Here is a 16130-nt window from a genome sequence, read left to right on the forward strand (position 1 = left end):
ATTTGTCCGTAAAACACAGTACACATAATATGACTTATGCAAAAGTGGAGTTATATAAGATACTGAGGATTGAAAAAGAAAACACATACAGAGGAGCATGCATTTCTATCAAAAAACACTTTCCTCAGGTAACTTGTTGAACTTTGAAAGGGTTGGGAGGTCGGTCGGGGCAGTGACTACGTAAGGCTGCATGCAGGCTAGCACAAGCTCTTAATGCTGCTGGCATTCACCTTACCAAGGGTGAGCACCTGTGTGAACAGCCCCCGCGCCCTCCCAGGCAGAGCTGCAGCTCTGAAAACCTTGGATTCTGGCTTGGTTGATCCTTTGCCGAGTGATTTGATGTTCTTTGGGAGCTCCAGCAAAACTGAAAACTCTCTTTCTGCTATAGAAGACAGCACCCTGATATTAAACTAAACAGAGCTATACTGAATGATTCTGATGTGAAACAAAATAGTTGAGAACATCTGGGTTTCATTAAACGTTCACAATATTTAAAACACATGCACTTTCTTAGAGACCAGCCGAATGAGACAGCAGAATGGCTAGGGCTTAGAGATTGGGTGGGAGAAGCCACGTGCGTGGAGGGGAGGGGTGGGCTCATCCTAGGGCCCATGCCACATCTTCCCACTTTGCTCCCAGGACCCCCAACCTTGGCTATGATGCTGCCAGCAACTCTGGGAACCCCTTTCACTACTTCAGCTACGGGGTGGCTTGCTCTGAGGTAGAAATTGACTGCTTGACAGGGGATCATAAGGTAAGAAATTTACAAACCATGAGTCCTAATGGGGAAAGGAGAAGAGAAACAAGTGAATTGTGATCCTCAGAGTAGAGACAAGCTTTCTGGTTTGGGAAATAATGCCTTACATCTGTGATAAGCAAATACTCTAAAGAGGCAGAGAGCACATGTTTTAGGCTCAGCGGGCCACACAATCTCTGCCTCAACCATTCAGCTGTGCACTTGATGATATATAACAATAGGAGTGACTGCATTCTAATAAAATGTTATTTATGAGCATTGAAATTTGAAATTCAGATGATTTTTCCTTCTCACAGGATATCCTTTTAATTTTTTCAGCCATTTAATAATATAATCATTACCCACAAAAACAGAGAACAAAGCAGATTTAGCTCATGGAATAGATTTTACAGATTCTTTTGCTACATGATCTACTGAGATTTGGGCTTACAACCTCAGTCCCTGAGAGAGAATGTGCCCTTTCTTCTTGAGTACAAATGTGTGTGCACTTACTCTAACTGTTGAGAAATCAGTGCTGCTTCCTGTCCCCAACTAGCTGCTAGGACCTCAAACTTCAGTAGTGACCCTGTCAGTCAAGATATGGTAGAAGCATCAACGTCTCTCCCTAAGTGTGCTCAGAGCTCCTTGCTTATAAAAGTACTGTTGGGGTGGGCGATGCTGGTCTAAGGGTCACTGAGGCCCATCTATGCTATCCCAAACATTTCATTCTTCTCAAACTGTTCCTGTTTCGTTACCCACTTTAGAATCTCCGCACAGACATCGTCATGGATGTTGGCTCCAGTTTGAACCCTGCCATTGATATTGGACAGGTGAGACTCATAGAAGATCAGAGTGATGCTATCATAGGCTGCCAGTGTGTCCCAAGTCTCCACCCCAGGTGGCCAAGCACACAGGCTGTTTATCCAGTGCTATTTCTAGGCAGGTCACAACTTGGTAGTTAAGAAGTCTCCTCTAGAGTGGGATTTAGATGGATGATTGTCCACCCAACCTTCAAGGCAGGAAGCAAATAAATATGACTTAACTTGGAAAAGGCACTTGTGCTCCAGAGAACAAGATGAGGAATGGTGGAACACTAGGTATGTGTGTGTGTGTGTGTGTGTGTGCATGTACATGTACACACACAGGGGCACACACCTGGTTTGAAAATGAGCACAGCAAGGTGTGGAGATTGAGTTTGGGAAAGATGCCTACATGGTAGAGTTGAAGGTCTGAAGAATCGTCACTGACCTCATTACTCTTGCATCCAGGACAGCTTTGATCTCCCAGGAAGTAAATACTGTCAAGTCAGGAATAGGGAGAACCAGCACCCGCGTGTGTGTGTGTGTGTGTGTGTGTGTGTGTGAGATTTGAAAAGGTAAACTGGAAGGAATTAAGAGATGTGTCTGAGAAAGTCACTTTTGGAAAGTACTAGGTTGTTGGACAGTAAAACAGAAGACAGACGTAGGAAACTAGAGTTGAAGTAGTGAGCATCTGGTAGATAATATGCATCCCATTTCTCAGAAGTGGGCCCTTGTTGAGGATGTGGGAATCTAGTGATCAGTCTTCATTGAGCAGCTAGCTATTGGGGGGGGGGGCCCTTCTGTGGGCAGGTACCGTACCAGGCACCCGGATGCAAAGAGGCTTCACAACTGGCCCCTCCTCCACGCCTGTCCAGCACCCCCCATAGCTGCCTCACATATCCTCTTTGGAGCCAAGATATAGGGATCAGACATGGAGGCCAGTGCAGTGTAGCAGGCACTGAGAAGAGATCACTAAGCTACAGCAGGGCCAGCTTCGCCCAGGGGACAGGCAAGAGTGAAAGTTCAACAAGGTGGGCAGTTAACCTCATAGATGCTGTCATCCAAGAAACTCCTTCCACAAGCTCAGTTTTGGCCACCATTTCCCAGGGGTGACATGGAAGAAACAGCTGCATTTACCCAGAGGCCTTCTACTGTGTGACCCTAGAATGGCCAACAAGTTCTGGAAGTGACCTTCAGCATCAATGCTTTTGTTCTGCCTGAATCAAAAACTGCTTGTTGAGTTGTTCTTTCAGGACTGGCGATAAAACCCAGGGTCTTAGTTGGGATCAGATATCTGACATACACAACCTTGAGGGGAAAAGAAAGGTTTATGTGTTGACTCATGGCTAGAAAGTAGAAAGAGAGAAGAGGGCCAAGGAGAGAGGTACCCCTCAAAGCACACCCCACTGACCTACATTCAACTGAGCCACACCTTCCAACTCCACATTCTGCTTCAAATGTCAGTGGATTGATGCAGTAATGAATGCATTGCCTGTGACACAGCCACTTCTTTAGTAGTCTCTCAATCCGGTCAGGCTGATGCCCTTAACTGTCCCATCTGAGGAAAGGTCAGCTAGGTCACATGGGGGCTGGCGCAGGAGGCAGACAAGTACTTGAAGGCTTTTTAGCTTCTATTCAGGCCCCACTGTGGAGGGGCTGGGGATGTGACCATTGTGGCTAGCAGCGTCCGTCCTGGGGAGGGGGAGAGGCAGGCAGTCATGGTTCCCATCTGTCCTGTAGGTGGAGGGGGCATTTGTCCAAGGCCTTGGCCTCTTCACCATGGAGGAGCTGCACTATTCCCCCGAGGGGAGCCTGCACACCCGTGGTCCCAGCACCTACAAGATCCCTGCCTTCGGCAGCATTCCCACGGAGTTCAGGGTGTCCCTGCTGCGTGACTGCCCCAACAAGAAAGCCATCTATGCGTCCAAGGTACTCCTGCTCTGGGCCTGGGATGCCTTCTGATCTGTGCTTTGGGCTGGGCTGGGGCCACAGTCGGTGATGAGGGTCTTCCGCCTCCCACCTGGTGTATCTGTAGGGGATTCTTCCTGAAGAAGGAATAAGGGTGACACTGGCCTTGTCAAGGGCAGCAGGGAGTGTGGGCAGTTAAATTGGGTTGAGGACACCATCTCAATATGGTCTGAAGTTGGCTCCTCTCCATAGACTGAAAGGGACTTTTTAATGTGTCCTGACCTACACCCATCTCTCAGACTTGAACCCCAAGACTTGGTCCTCAGAGATTTTACAGATACAGCCTCTGAGAATCAGTGTCTTTACCACCAGTGGGAGCTGTGTCTCTGCGCTCACCTGCCATCTCCTTCAGCTGCTGAGACTCAACCTTAAGCCTTGATCAGCACACCTGGATGTTTTCTTCCTTGTCCCCAATAAGTAGGAAACAATAGCTTAAACTTAATTTAGCTGATCAGTATAGTCCTAGGCAAGCAGTCGCCTGAAGGAAGGTAGCTGATGATGTGCCTCTTTGTTTATCTCATGGGTTACTTTCCTGTGGGTGAGCAGGTGGGGTTCTGCAGTGTGGCGGGTCCCTCTCTGCTGGCTCTCACACCTCACCATGCGTCAGGCTCTTGGATCATTATTGAAATGCACCTCAGTGGAGCTCACCCCAAGAAACTGCTTGAGGAGTAGAGCCCTGGGACAGTAATTTTAGTAAACACTGCGAGTGTTTCTGGTATAGATGGTCTCTGAACTGTGCTGGGGGTGGAGGGGGGGGATCAAGTTCTGCTAGAAAATATTTTAATGTTTATTTGTCCTTGTGCCTACAGCTCTAGCAACTGCCATAATTATAAAGCGTTGGTGTCAGAGTTATGAGCAGATTATTCCCCCAGGCCAATGACTGAGAGGAAAGGGTTAAAGCTCATGTCAGATATTTTGGTATAAAAATATAAGTATTTAGCATACCTGTGCCTGTGGGTGTGTGTCTAGCTAATGCTGGAGGTCGAAGCCAGGGCCTTGTGCGCACTAGGCAAGCACTCTTGTTTAGCATAACTCTTATTATATTTTATATTTACATGAAGTCATCAGACAAAATTACATAGCAAAAGCTAATATGCCCACTGGGTCTAGTTATTTAGGACCCTGATTGTTCTCAGCCCCTTGTTAATTTTGACTGTGTGTTTGCTGTTGTCCCGTTGGTGCTGACTGGGGCTCTGGAGTGGGCTTGTGGTCTTGCCTCGCAGGTCTGGGTGGAGACCTGGAGGTCGGGTCACAGCTCCGCCTGATCCCTGCCTGCTGCTCTGTCCCTTCAGGCCGTGGGGGAGCCGCCCCTCTTCCTGGCTGCCTCCATCTTCTTTGCCATCAAGGATGCCATCAGTGCAGCTCGAGCCCAGCGCTCAGGTTATAATGCCAAGCAGCTCTTCCGGCTCGACAGCCCTGCCACCCCTGAGAAGATCCGCAACGCCTGTGGGGACCAGTTCACCACCCTGGTAGGAGGCTGGGCATTGGCTGGCAACCTTCAGGGGAAGGTTCTGCAGAAAGCAGAGGTGGCAGGCTTTCTCCTACATGGGAAGCCATGGGTCAGTGTCTGTCTTTGGTGTGTGCCATGGTGCACCAAGGTGAATGAACCTGCAACAGAACAATGAGAACTGCTTTAAAGCTGTAGCTTGTGCAGAGCCTCCCTAAGGATGGGAGGAACGTGTGGAGTGGATTCACGCCCCTCTGATTTCGCCATTTCCCATCTGCCTTCAGATGACAGATGAAAGTCAGGAAGAGCCTAATCTTTGGTATTAGTCATTAGCATTTGGGGATTCTTTTTGATATGTATGTGAGGCATTATGGAGATAGAGATGGGGAATTACATAATGAGATCAGACACATTTGTCTTATGGTTACCATGTGGCAGGCCCTGATGCTAGGACCACACAGGTACCTTTGGAGACTATGCAGGCTTTTCAGAACCAGGTGACACTTTTAGTGGACAGTGCCTGGGAAAAGAACATGCTAAGACTGTCCACCTCTGAGTTGTACCGACATGGACACTGTACACATCGAATTCCCTAACTACCTTTGTGGCCACAACTTCTGTTAGGCTAGCAGAACTGGGTTCTGCCAGTAGCTTGACTATGAGGCAGGAAGCACTCAGACCATGTGTGAGCTCCTGGACAGTGACATTCTCTTGGCTGTGCAGCCTTCCCACAGCCCAGAACCTTCCGTAGCTCCTAGCACTGCCAGTTACCTGAGCCCCCTTGGGCCTCCCCATAAGCTTGAAGAGATTGCAAGACTAGCTCTTTGTAGGCATTCTTCTGTAGCCCTTCTGAAGCTTCCAACTTAAAACAAAAATTCTTTCCTATCTAACAATATATCGATGTTTTAACACCCTTACAGTGGATTTGCATAATAGCTGGTTCTATGTGTCAGTTGTGCTTTTGCTTTCTCTTTTTTAGAGACTTAGTGGTGTATGAGAAAGAACCAATTCCAAATTGTTCATCATAGTATCTCCTGAGTCTAATAGAATGGTTGCCACAGGGAAAGTGCTCCGTGGAAATAAATGACTAGCAAATTAAGGGATCTCTCCCCGGAGCATTCCCAGGGGCTGAGATGTATAATGATTTGATCTTGAAATGGTGGTTGGCAGCTGTGGGAGGTGGCGTGTATGTTACAGGGTGGGAGGGGCACTATTACAAGACCCTGGCAATGAGAACTCTATTTTTCTTTTCTAGTGTGTCACTGGTACACCTGAGAACTGTAAACCCTGGTCTCTGAGGGTCTGAAGAGAAAGTACCCGTGGACTGCTTTTGCACCACAGTGGGACTTCTGTGGAGCAGGAAGTGTGAATTGAAAAACCTAGATGGATCTGAGCAGGATGGCAAAGCTGTGATTCATCAGAAAGACATTTGGAAAAAAGGAATGCATTGGGATATTTTGATCACAGATGATTTGCAAACCCAACGATGAGCAAATTCAGAACAACTCAGCCGAAGTGACCAACACGCATTTCATATTTAGGCATTTCAAGTCTTGTCTAATCATGCCTTTGTCACAGGTTAGGTGAGTGCCTGTCTGTGCTCACAGGTGCCGGCTAGCTCACACAACCTCAGGGGCTAGTGGTGTCTGTCTGTCCTCCAAAGAGGAATCTTACAAACCTCTCAGACCTTAAACCAAAGTTACTCCGAGTCTGTGTGCCTTGGTCACTGATGAATTTTGTGTTATAACCTCAGATCTATATTAACATTTTGCAATGAAGCTGAAGGATGAGATTAAACTAGCCATCTTGGAGTCACCGGGGAGAATAAGGAATGACACAAATTCAAGACTAATTGGATCCAATTTTGTTAAACTGCGTAAAGTAAAATTGCCCTATAACACAAAAATCCAGCCACCTCTATTATTGACTACCTATCTTGTGTTAAATTCCTTCCCAGTCCCTTCTGTGTATTTCAAATATCTGATTTAAGACTCTTTTTCATTTGAAGGCAGAATAATTTTCACCTAGGAATGATACTTTTGAAATCAATATCAGCCAGAGGAAAAAGAATTAAGGAGCCTGCGTTCTCACCGCGGTTCTCTCTGTGACCTTGGGCTGCCATTGTCACTTCCTGGGTAGTTTTAGTGCAGAATGAAAGGGTTGCTAATCTCTAAGATCTTCTTCCGCTCTAAGTCTATAAATGTATGACCTGAAAACTCCAGTTATGTAAGGGATCTGCAGCCGTCAAAGACTCGGCTCCCTGATTGTTATGCAAGGCCTGGTCCTAGTGTACTCTGCTCAGAATCCCCCAAGTGCCTGCTGCTGGTTGAGAGAACAGGTGACAGACAAGTGTCCCCTTTCATTGTTCCAACAGGGGGCTTCCACACAGCATAGCAGTGGGCAGTGTCATGTTGTCATGAGCTGTCACTGTCTGCAACACCAAGCCTGCCAGAAAAAGTCTGTGGTTCTGGTCATGGAAGGAGGGCAGTGGAAAGGATGTAGAGGTGATGCTTGGTGTCACTAATAAGTGACACTGTCAGCTGGTTGGCAGTAAGGATTGCTTGTCAACCATCATGATCACACCAAGTGATGGTAGTATCTTTCATATCTTAGCCAGCCTTCATTTCTAAAAAAAGCACACACCAAACATGTATGGACACACAGTTTCTTTAAAAATTCCCTTCTTGAAAAAAAAAAAAAACACTCTCTCTAGTTATCTAGCTATCTACACACAAGATAGCTAACATAATTGTACTAATTTCTATTCTTTGAGCCTGGCATGGCGGTGCAAACTTGTAATCCCAGCACTTGGGAGGCTGAAGCAGGAGGATCTGATAGAATTTGAGACCAGCCTGGGCTACAAAGTGAGCTTAAGGCCAGCCTGAACTGTGTAGTGAGGCCCTGTCTCAAAAAGATGAGAGAGAGAGAAAGGGAGGGGGGAGAGAGAGGGGAAGGGAGAGATCTATTGGTTCATTGAAAGGAACAGTTAGTGCTTATATTGTTTAATCAATTTCACGTGCCTATATCTTCTAATCTGAGCAATTACTTTGAAGATAACTATATGTAATATAACCCTTGTTAATTTCCTATCACCTTGTTTTGAAATTCTGTACCATTTTTATTGTTTTTTTCTTTTTTCACTTTTAAATAAAAAAAATCTTAGGAGTATTCTACATATGCTGTTTCTTCTACAGTAGGACTAAGATTGAAGACCTTTCAAAATCAGAGTGATATTTGCAGTAAATACCCAGGTCTATTTATCAGACGATTTTCTGGAATGTTCTGGAGCAGGTTCTATGCGTTGTTATTTGTTGTTAGTGAGACTGTCAGGACTGAGCAATGACCCAGAATTCCATCCTGTGCTTAGGTACAGAGTTAAGAGCAGAGGCTGCCACTAAACCTAGCAAGCAAGTGCTTTGTGAGCGGCACAGGGCTCCGCTGCCCTGGGGTGTGGTCCTCCTCAGCACCTGGCCTTGCCTGCTGTGTGAATGTGTGAAGTGCCGAAAGTCCACGGAATGAGACACCTGGGTCGTTCTGGGTGTTGCACAAGGCAGTCAACACTGCCTGCGGATGCCACCGGAGCCTGCAGAGGGCAGTACAGGACCGGGCACGCGTGCTTATTCCTCAGCAGGCCCAGCCACAGAGCACCTGGGGTTCCTTACTGACTTAGGATCTTAGAGTATATCAGATATTCTTAAGGGCCTCCGCAAGAGCTGGGTTTGAACCTGACATGCTGATGAAAACACCACAGAGGAGCTCTTTAAGGACGCGGATTGGCTGTGGGCGTCTGAGCTCCAGATGGAAGGCTAGCAGGGGAGAGCAAGTCTTAATTTCTGAGCATCTGCACTGTGCCAGGTGCCGTATTTAACGCTTTTCCTACAGGGCCTCCTTTAATCTCCCAGCACCCCTTAGAGATGGCTGTAATCCCTGTAATCACATGAAGGAGAAGCCCTACCCCTAGCCATGTGGAGAGGCTTTCCGAGTTGTTTCTCACCACGAGCCCCAGGCAGCTCCTCAGCCTTGCTGGTGGGGAGACCCAGTGCATACTGAGAGTTGAGTTGATCCGCTGGCGGGTTGACGTGCACCCATGCTAACCAGGCTCGCGGCGGTGGATGGGAGCTCTGCGCAGGGTTAGGATGCCCACGCTGGGACGGCCGAGCTGCCGAATTGTTGTCAGGGCAGCTGATGGGCTTCTTCCTATTCCTGGGCCAAGGTATCTGGGCGGCCAGGATGGGGAGGACAGGATGGAGGTCACAGGAGGAGCCCTGGGCCAGGGATAAGAACAGAAATAGTCCTGGCGGATTGATTTACGGCTGGGAACATCCCTGCACCCATTGTATTTTTATCCTTATCTGGAGGAAACCTGGAAATCAGTCCCTGTGCTCCCTATTTTGGGTCCAGGACAAGGCCATTCATTACATGCGTCTTTCTTAACCTGGTAGAGCCTGAGATCAGCCCAATGACCCCCCCCCCGTCCCTATCCAGGAGCCCACCCTTTTATTGTGTCTCTATCCTTAAGTGCAGAGGACATGTCCCTAAGGCAGGAGGTAGAGCTTGTCACCTGAAACAAAGCAGCTCATGGGTGGGTGTGGAAATGCCAGGCGCTGCCCTCAGGGATTCTGGTGTCATCTCTGCCCTTGAATTGCCCTGGCCTGGCCTTGTACAGTTCCCCAAACCAATTTAGCATCCCAGAGCAAGAAGGACCTCTAGCGTCTTCAAGCTCAATTGCTTTATTTTAGAGACAGGAAGGTAGACAGGTACGGGGTGACATACTTGTCTGGTCGCACAGCTCTTTGGCTGCCAACTCCTGGTGCGGGACTTTTAAATGAAATCATGCACCTGCTTTGGGAGATGAGCCTTCTTTTATGTCACCTTTGGGTCCCACAGCTGGACTAAGTGATAATAATAAAGCTACACGGTTAGGAAGAAGTTGTGGAGAACTTGGAACCAAGAACAAGCAGCAATGGGGGACATTTCCCCTCTACATCTCTTTGCCTGTGTTCCCACGACAGGATGCTAAAGTGGGGCTGTTTCCTGGGTCTGCAGGTAAAGAACAAAATATGAAGCACACAACGATCCCCTCATTCTAAAGTGAGGCCCTCAAGCATCTGCGTAAGACTTGCAGAGAGGGTGGCTGATGGCTGGTTTGCCCCCTTAAAGTCATCACCCTCCTTCAGAGAATAATATATTACATTTTGGGAGTTTGGAAAGAAAGCCTTTCTTTGGAGATGGCAGGATGCAGATCTTCTCTGGCAAAGAGGAAAGACATGTGTAGGGTGTGTGTGTGTGTGTGTGTGTGTGTGTGTGTGTGTGTAGGGGGAGATGGAACTATCTGTCCCATGGCAGGAAGGCGAAACTTTAAGAGCACCATGCTGAGACCCAGACTGAGAAATCTGCTTGGGAAGCTGCAGCTGGGCCAGCCTGAGGCAGCAGCGAGTGAGAGAAAGGGTGGGAGGGGGAGCAGCAACCCTGTGTGGTAGGGCAAGGATATCTGTGAGGCCGCATTGGGGGAGCCCCCAGAAGCCCTGCCTGGATGGAGTGATGTGACCCCCTCCTCCAGTGAAAGGGACCTCGTGATGCCCCGGGTCAAAATAACACATGGGCAGCTTGCTCCAGTGAGGCCCGTGAGGAATACTTACACACCCTGCCACACATCCTTGGATCCAGCCAGACATCTATGCCCTACTCTACACCTTGTAGCTGTAGGAGGGTCACAGGCTCCCTGCTGTGCCTTATGACCTCCAAGGGTCTCCGCCTTGGGACTGAGCCCTGAGTATTGTGGGGAAGAGGCCTGAGGACAGAGTACTCGAGCTGTTCCACTGATCTCACGGGCTCTGGCCCAGCTCTGGGAGTCTGGAGCACATTTCAGAGCATCTCCGTAGCAGGTGGCTTGCTTCCTCTCCTCTCCCCTTCCTTCTCATTCCATCTGAGCAGGTTCTTCCTGTGTAGAGCCAACTGTCCTAATCCACAAGCTGCCAATAGGCATTGGACTGGCCCATGCCTGGGCTCTGTGCTCCTTCTCCCACCAGGCAGTGTTCTTTTAGGGTCCCCCCGCTGCGGACACTATATTGCCTTGCTTTCCACATCAGCTACCCTGAAGACTCGCCCCAAGGCAGCAGCGCATGGGTCTGCCACTTCTGGGGCTGAGGGACAGAGTGTAACACGTGTGCATTACTTAAGTCTTCTTCTCTCCCATCCACTCTCTTGGCAAATCTCTTAGCTCCTCTGAACCTCATTCTTGTAGGTCAGCAACTTCACCATTGTAGGGTCGGAATGAGTGAGGTTGTAGAAAGCAGAGTGTTGTCATGGCTTTCAGGCCTTTGGCCAGCCCTTCTGGGAGAAAGACTGCCTGGATATCACGAGCAGACTCCAGAATTCGAGGAAGGGAAGATGCAGGCCTGAGGCAAACTCTGAGCTCTCCACAAGGTGGGGGCTGATGGAGGACAGGCAGCGCATGGACGGCGGTGCTCCTATGCCAGGTGAGATCCATTCCCATGATTATAATTTGGTGCAAATGGCACAAATGATTGATTGCTGTATGGTGGCTTCTCACAGTAATGTGATTTTTCAGCACTTTGGGGTAGGGGGACTGGCGTTCAGCTCCCCACAGCTAACTGGCAAGACGAGGTGAGGGAAAACAGCTCAGCAGCCTTGCCCAGCTGTTTTCACAAACCTCTATCCTGACTTGCCATCTTGTTTATTTTATATATTAATTTACATCTTAGGGCCAGATGCCTGAGCACTGTCAGATTCCAAGCATCAAAAATGTTTAGATAACCAACTTTTGCTCATTCTGTATATTTTTTATCCTGTCAGTATTCATCATCAAGCAGCTATTCCTTTATACATTTGAAAAATCTTCCTTGGGTCCATATTTCAATTCCTAACTGCCATAGCAACTCATTTTATTAAACAATATCTATCCAGGAAGCTAGTCATCCTTCCAAAAAAAATTTAGCACCAACTACATATGAGGCGCTGTGCTATGCAGTGAAAGGAAAATAAAGGTGAACCATTCCTGTCTATTCCCTAGAGTGGCACACAGAAATAACTCTGTATTCAGGTGGACCATGGCAATGCCTGAAGAGGCCCAGGGGCAGAGTCCTTGGAAAAATCAGAGAAAGGAACTTTCAGACTCTCACCTAGCGATGGGGGGAATCAGAAGAGGTTCACAGAAGTGGCTTTGTGTTGGCGCTGAAAGATGGTGTAGGTACTAGTTGGCTTTGTGTTACCATGGTGAAATACGGAGGCAGTGAAATCTGTAATGAGAAATGGTTTAGCTCAAATTTGGTAGGCTCAATGGCATGATCAGTGTTCTTTCTTATCCATCTTGATCAAGGAAATGGGGGGAAGAGAGAGACAGACAGACACAGACAAGGCAGACAGAGACAGAGAATACACCCCATGACCAAAAGACCTTCTGGTAGGCCCCACCTCTCTGTGGTCTATGGATCAGTGAGGATCTCTGGGGACCAAGAGTTTGCCCACGGACCTTTTAACAACCATCATCTCAACCACGGCAGCCTATCAGCTTTCTATCCCTGCTGTAACAAATGATTACAAATTTAACAGGTGCAAGCAATGCTGTCTATTATGCCAGCTCTGCGGGGCAGATGTGTGAGTAGAGTGTGACTGCGCTGGGTCCCCTCCTTAGAGTTTGACAAGGTTAAAGTGAAGGTGTTGGCAGAGCTGTGCTTCTTTTGGAAACTGCAACGAGTCTGCTTCTAAACCACTCAAGTTATTGGCCAGACTCAGTTCCCTGGGGCCACAGGACCAAGGTCCATGTTTCCTTCCTGCCTGTCATCCAGGGTCGACTCACACTCCTCATGCTGTCTATGTACTCCTCTCCAGCAATGGGGGTAGGGAAGATCCCTCTCATGCTTCCAGTGTCTCTGACCACTTCTGTCGCCTCTCCTCTGAGTCCAGGTGGAGAAAGTTCTGCGCTTTCACAGATCCATGTGATTAGACTGGACCCACCTGGATAATCTAGGCTCCTCTTCTTACCTTAACTACACAGGCAAAGTCCACTTTGCTGGGCAATGTAACATACTTGTTGGATCCAGGGACTAGGGCAGTGACAATTTTGAGGAGCATTCTCTTGTGGACCACAGATTTACATCTTTTGACTATGCTGGAAGGCTCTTCAGTCAGGAGTGAAAAGGACAAATTGTGGAGGCAGGAAAGCACACGTAAGGAGCAGTCATACAGCCAGCCCAGCAGGTATGGGGTGTTGCAAGCTGCGGACGTCCATTCTCCAGGTGAGATCGCTCCTCTAGCATTGCTACACTTCCTGTGAATGCTCTGTTCCTCAAGATGTAATGGTGTAACAGTGGGCAATAAATAACTTTTATTTAATATTACATATCCCTTGTACAGAGTACTAGCAGATCAGAAGAATATGATAACCACCCATCACCTCAGCACTCAGCACTGTTCAGGCTCTGGAGTTCTGTGAGATGCCTTTAAAACTTGGCAGTATATCCCCCCAGCTTTCTCTGTGTCTATTAATATTCTTCCTCAATGTTATTTTTAATGGATACGTAGTTTTCCATTGTATGGGTGGCACTGTAGTTTATTTAATGAATTCTCTCAATGTTGACACTTGGCTCATTCCCAAGTTCTTCTACTATCATCAACAAGGCTTCCATGAACATAACAAGGGTTGTTTTTACAGACATGTTAAACAGGATGTCATCAGACCCTCAGAAGGAATGCGAGCAGAGCCCAGTGTAGCTACAGCTGGTAGGGTGACCAGCCCTTGGCCTTGTTTCTTTTCTTCAGGAGGTCTCTCAGCAGATCTACCATGTATTGTTCTATCACTAACTTAATCCAGCTGTACCCAAAATCTGCCCATGGGACATTCTGGCTTATGAAGAAAGGGTGCAGTTACTGAGGTGGCACTGTGAGGGGGAGGGTCCTTAGAGGAGGTGGCACTATTAGATGAGGGCTTCTCCAGGATGGAGTGGAGGAGGAGGAGGAGGAGGCATCAGAGCACCCACTGTTGAGCGCAGCTTCCTGGTGTGGGGCTAGCAGGCTCCTGAGCATGGTGAGAGGAGCCACTAGGAAGAAAATAGCAAAGGCTTGTCACTTCATTAGGGCTGGGGGAGAAAGGACAGGTCTCACTGCTTGCTTCAGCAGTGTTGCCTTCGCTTTCCCCAGCTCCTGCTTCCAGCCACCTGACCAAACTGGATCACACTAAACCTTAACTTCTCCCTTGGGGGTTTCCTCTGGAGGGTGCAGATTGACTGAGAAAGATACAGACTTCTTTTGGGAGCCACAGAAACGTGTTGCTTGGGATGTGCTGTCCTATGCATCTAACAAAACTCATGGAGTGGCATGCTTGAGAGATTTGCATTTCACTATACAGAAATGATCTTCAATTAAAAAAATGTGATGTAAGTGCTGACCAGATAGTTCAGCAGATTAAAGCACCTGCTTAGGCAGACGCAAGGTCCAGGGTTTGATCCCCAGCATGCTGTGTTGGCTCCGCCCACACTGAGACAGAGATTGAGACTGGGCTTGGTGGCACGTGCCTGTAATCCCAGTACTTGGGAAGCGGAAGACAGGAGGATCACTGAGTCTGACCTGTGCAGTGACACCTTTTAGACCCTGTACTAAATACATTTTTTTAAAAAAGTATTGTAGATTGACAAAACAACAAAGTATTGCTGTGTTAACATTAAGATAAATAAGGCAAGCCAGAGTAAAAGCAGCAAGAATGGCCCAGCCTGGGCTGTCCAGGGAGCAGGTTCAGGTGAGGGGTCCTCTGCGTCACTCTGACCTCAGCCCTCTCATGTGTAGAAAGCCTCACCTTGTAGGCTTGTGCTGTGTGAGGGCTCAGGTCCCACACATACAAAAGCCCAGTGTGGCAGCGGGGAAGAGGTAGGCACTTGGTGCCTGGAGGCTGCCCTGGGCATGTGGGCTTCTCTTTTCTAGGGAGATCTGCAACCAGTTTCTATTCTCTGTTGGGATGAAGGGAAAGAAGGGGTCTGGGATGCTGCAAGCTGTTTATTTCTCAGCTGAGGACCACTGAAATGGCTCTGTTACCTTCCTCTACCCCACACTTCACACCCTCACATGGAGAAGGAACTTGATCATTACAATTAATATCAATGAAAAGCAAATTTGCTTGGATTACATGCATGCACACCTGTGTGTGTGTGTGCGCACGCACACACACACACACACACACACACACCTCTGCTTTAGCTTCAGAGTTATTTATATTTGACCAGCAAGCTGCATGTCTTAATGTCCAGTGATAGCTGATGGGTAGGCTGCAGCTTGTGCTGATGTCTTTCGGCATCCCTACCCATTGCAGGCCACGGTGATGAACAGACTGCATGTGGCCCTTAGAGATCAAGAAGAGCCGCATTGTACCATTATAACCAATTCAAGATGACAATGACGGTCCTCAGATTATAGGGAGCCTGCCGAACTGTGAATGAGAGCTGCAGCTGCTTGTGTGGGGCTCTGCTCATAGAGACCTTCAAGTTGCCTTTGCTACTACATGGCTGCCTTCCCAGTCAGTAGCAGGTGGGAGTTCACTATAACCCTGTTGAATCCCTCATGTGATATATTAACCAACTTTCCATCACTGGGACAAAATAACCTGAGGTGATTGACTTAAAAAGAGGAAAGGTTTATTTTGGCTGATGGTTTGAGTTTGCAATTGCTTGGCCTGGGTGCTTTGGGCCTGTGGTGGCACAGCACAACACAGCAGGAGCGTGTGGTAGAGGAGGTCTCTTCATCTTGTGGCAGCTGCAAGGCTGGGGTTTCAGCCCTGCATTCAAGGGCCTAGCAACCTAACTTCTGTCATCCAGGCCCCACATCCTAACTTCTCCACTATTGCCCTATAACAATGTGAGTTAGTGACCAAGCCTTTGACACACACAGGCCTCTGGGGGACATTTCAGATCCAAGTCATAGCATTGGAGTTCATGAGTCCCAGATCATCATCAGCATCCTGATAACTTGTGAGACAGATATTTGGAAAATGACCTGGATTGGTGAATGATTTATCAGAAGAATCTTTTCAGTTCTCTGGGGCCAACATTATACCCTCAGAAGCTTTGCTAAGAGCTTGAATCTTTGATAAGAGCTAAATTGTCTGAGCTCAATACTGGGTACTGGGAACTGAAGCAGCTTCCAGCATCCCCTCATAGAGACTCAGATTAAA

At 47.9% G+C, this 16130-nt stretch overlaps 1 protein-coding gene across 1 annotated transcript in view; it reads left to right on the forward strand.

Annotated features, from left to right (window-relative positions):
* Xdh (xanthine dehydrogenase) overlaps positions 1-7816 on the forward strand; it is a 79931-nt gene extending 72115 nt beyond the window's left edge. The window contains exons 32-36 of the mRNA XM_004627375.2: positions 640-754; positions 1501-1566; positions 3277-3465; positions 4797-4973; positions 6207-7816. Coding sequence (XP_004627432.1) covers positions 640-754; positions 1501-1566; positions 3277-3465; positions 4797-4973; positions 6207-6257 — 598 coding nt within the window. The 3' untranslated portion in view covers positions 6258-7816. The remainder of the gene's footprint in view (positions 1-639; positions 755-1500; positions 1567-3276; positions 3466-4796; positions 4974-6206) is intronic.
* Positions 7817-16130: the final 8314 nt, after the last annotated feature.

The sequence above is a fragment of the Octodon degus genome, unplaced genomic scaffold, assembly GCF_000260255.1.
Source record: "Octodon degus isolate 3935 unplaced genomic scaffold, OctDeg1.0 scaffold00019, whole genome shotgun sequence".
Taxonomy (NCBI): Eukaryota; Metazoa; Chordata; class Mammalia; order Rodentia; family Octodontidae; genus Octodon; species Octodon degus.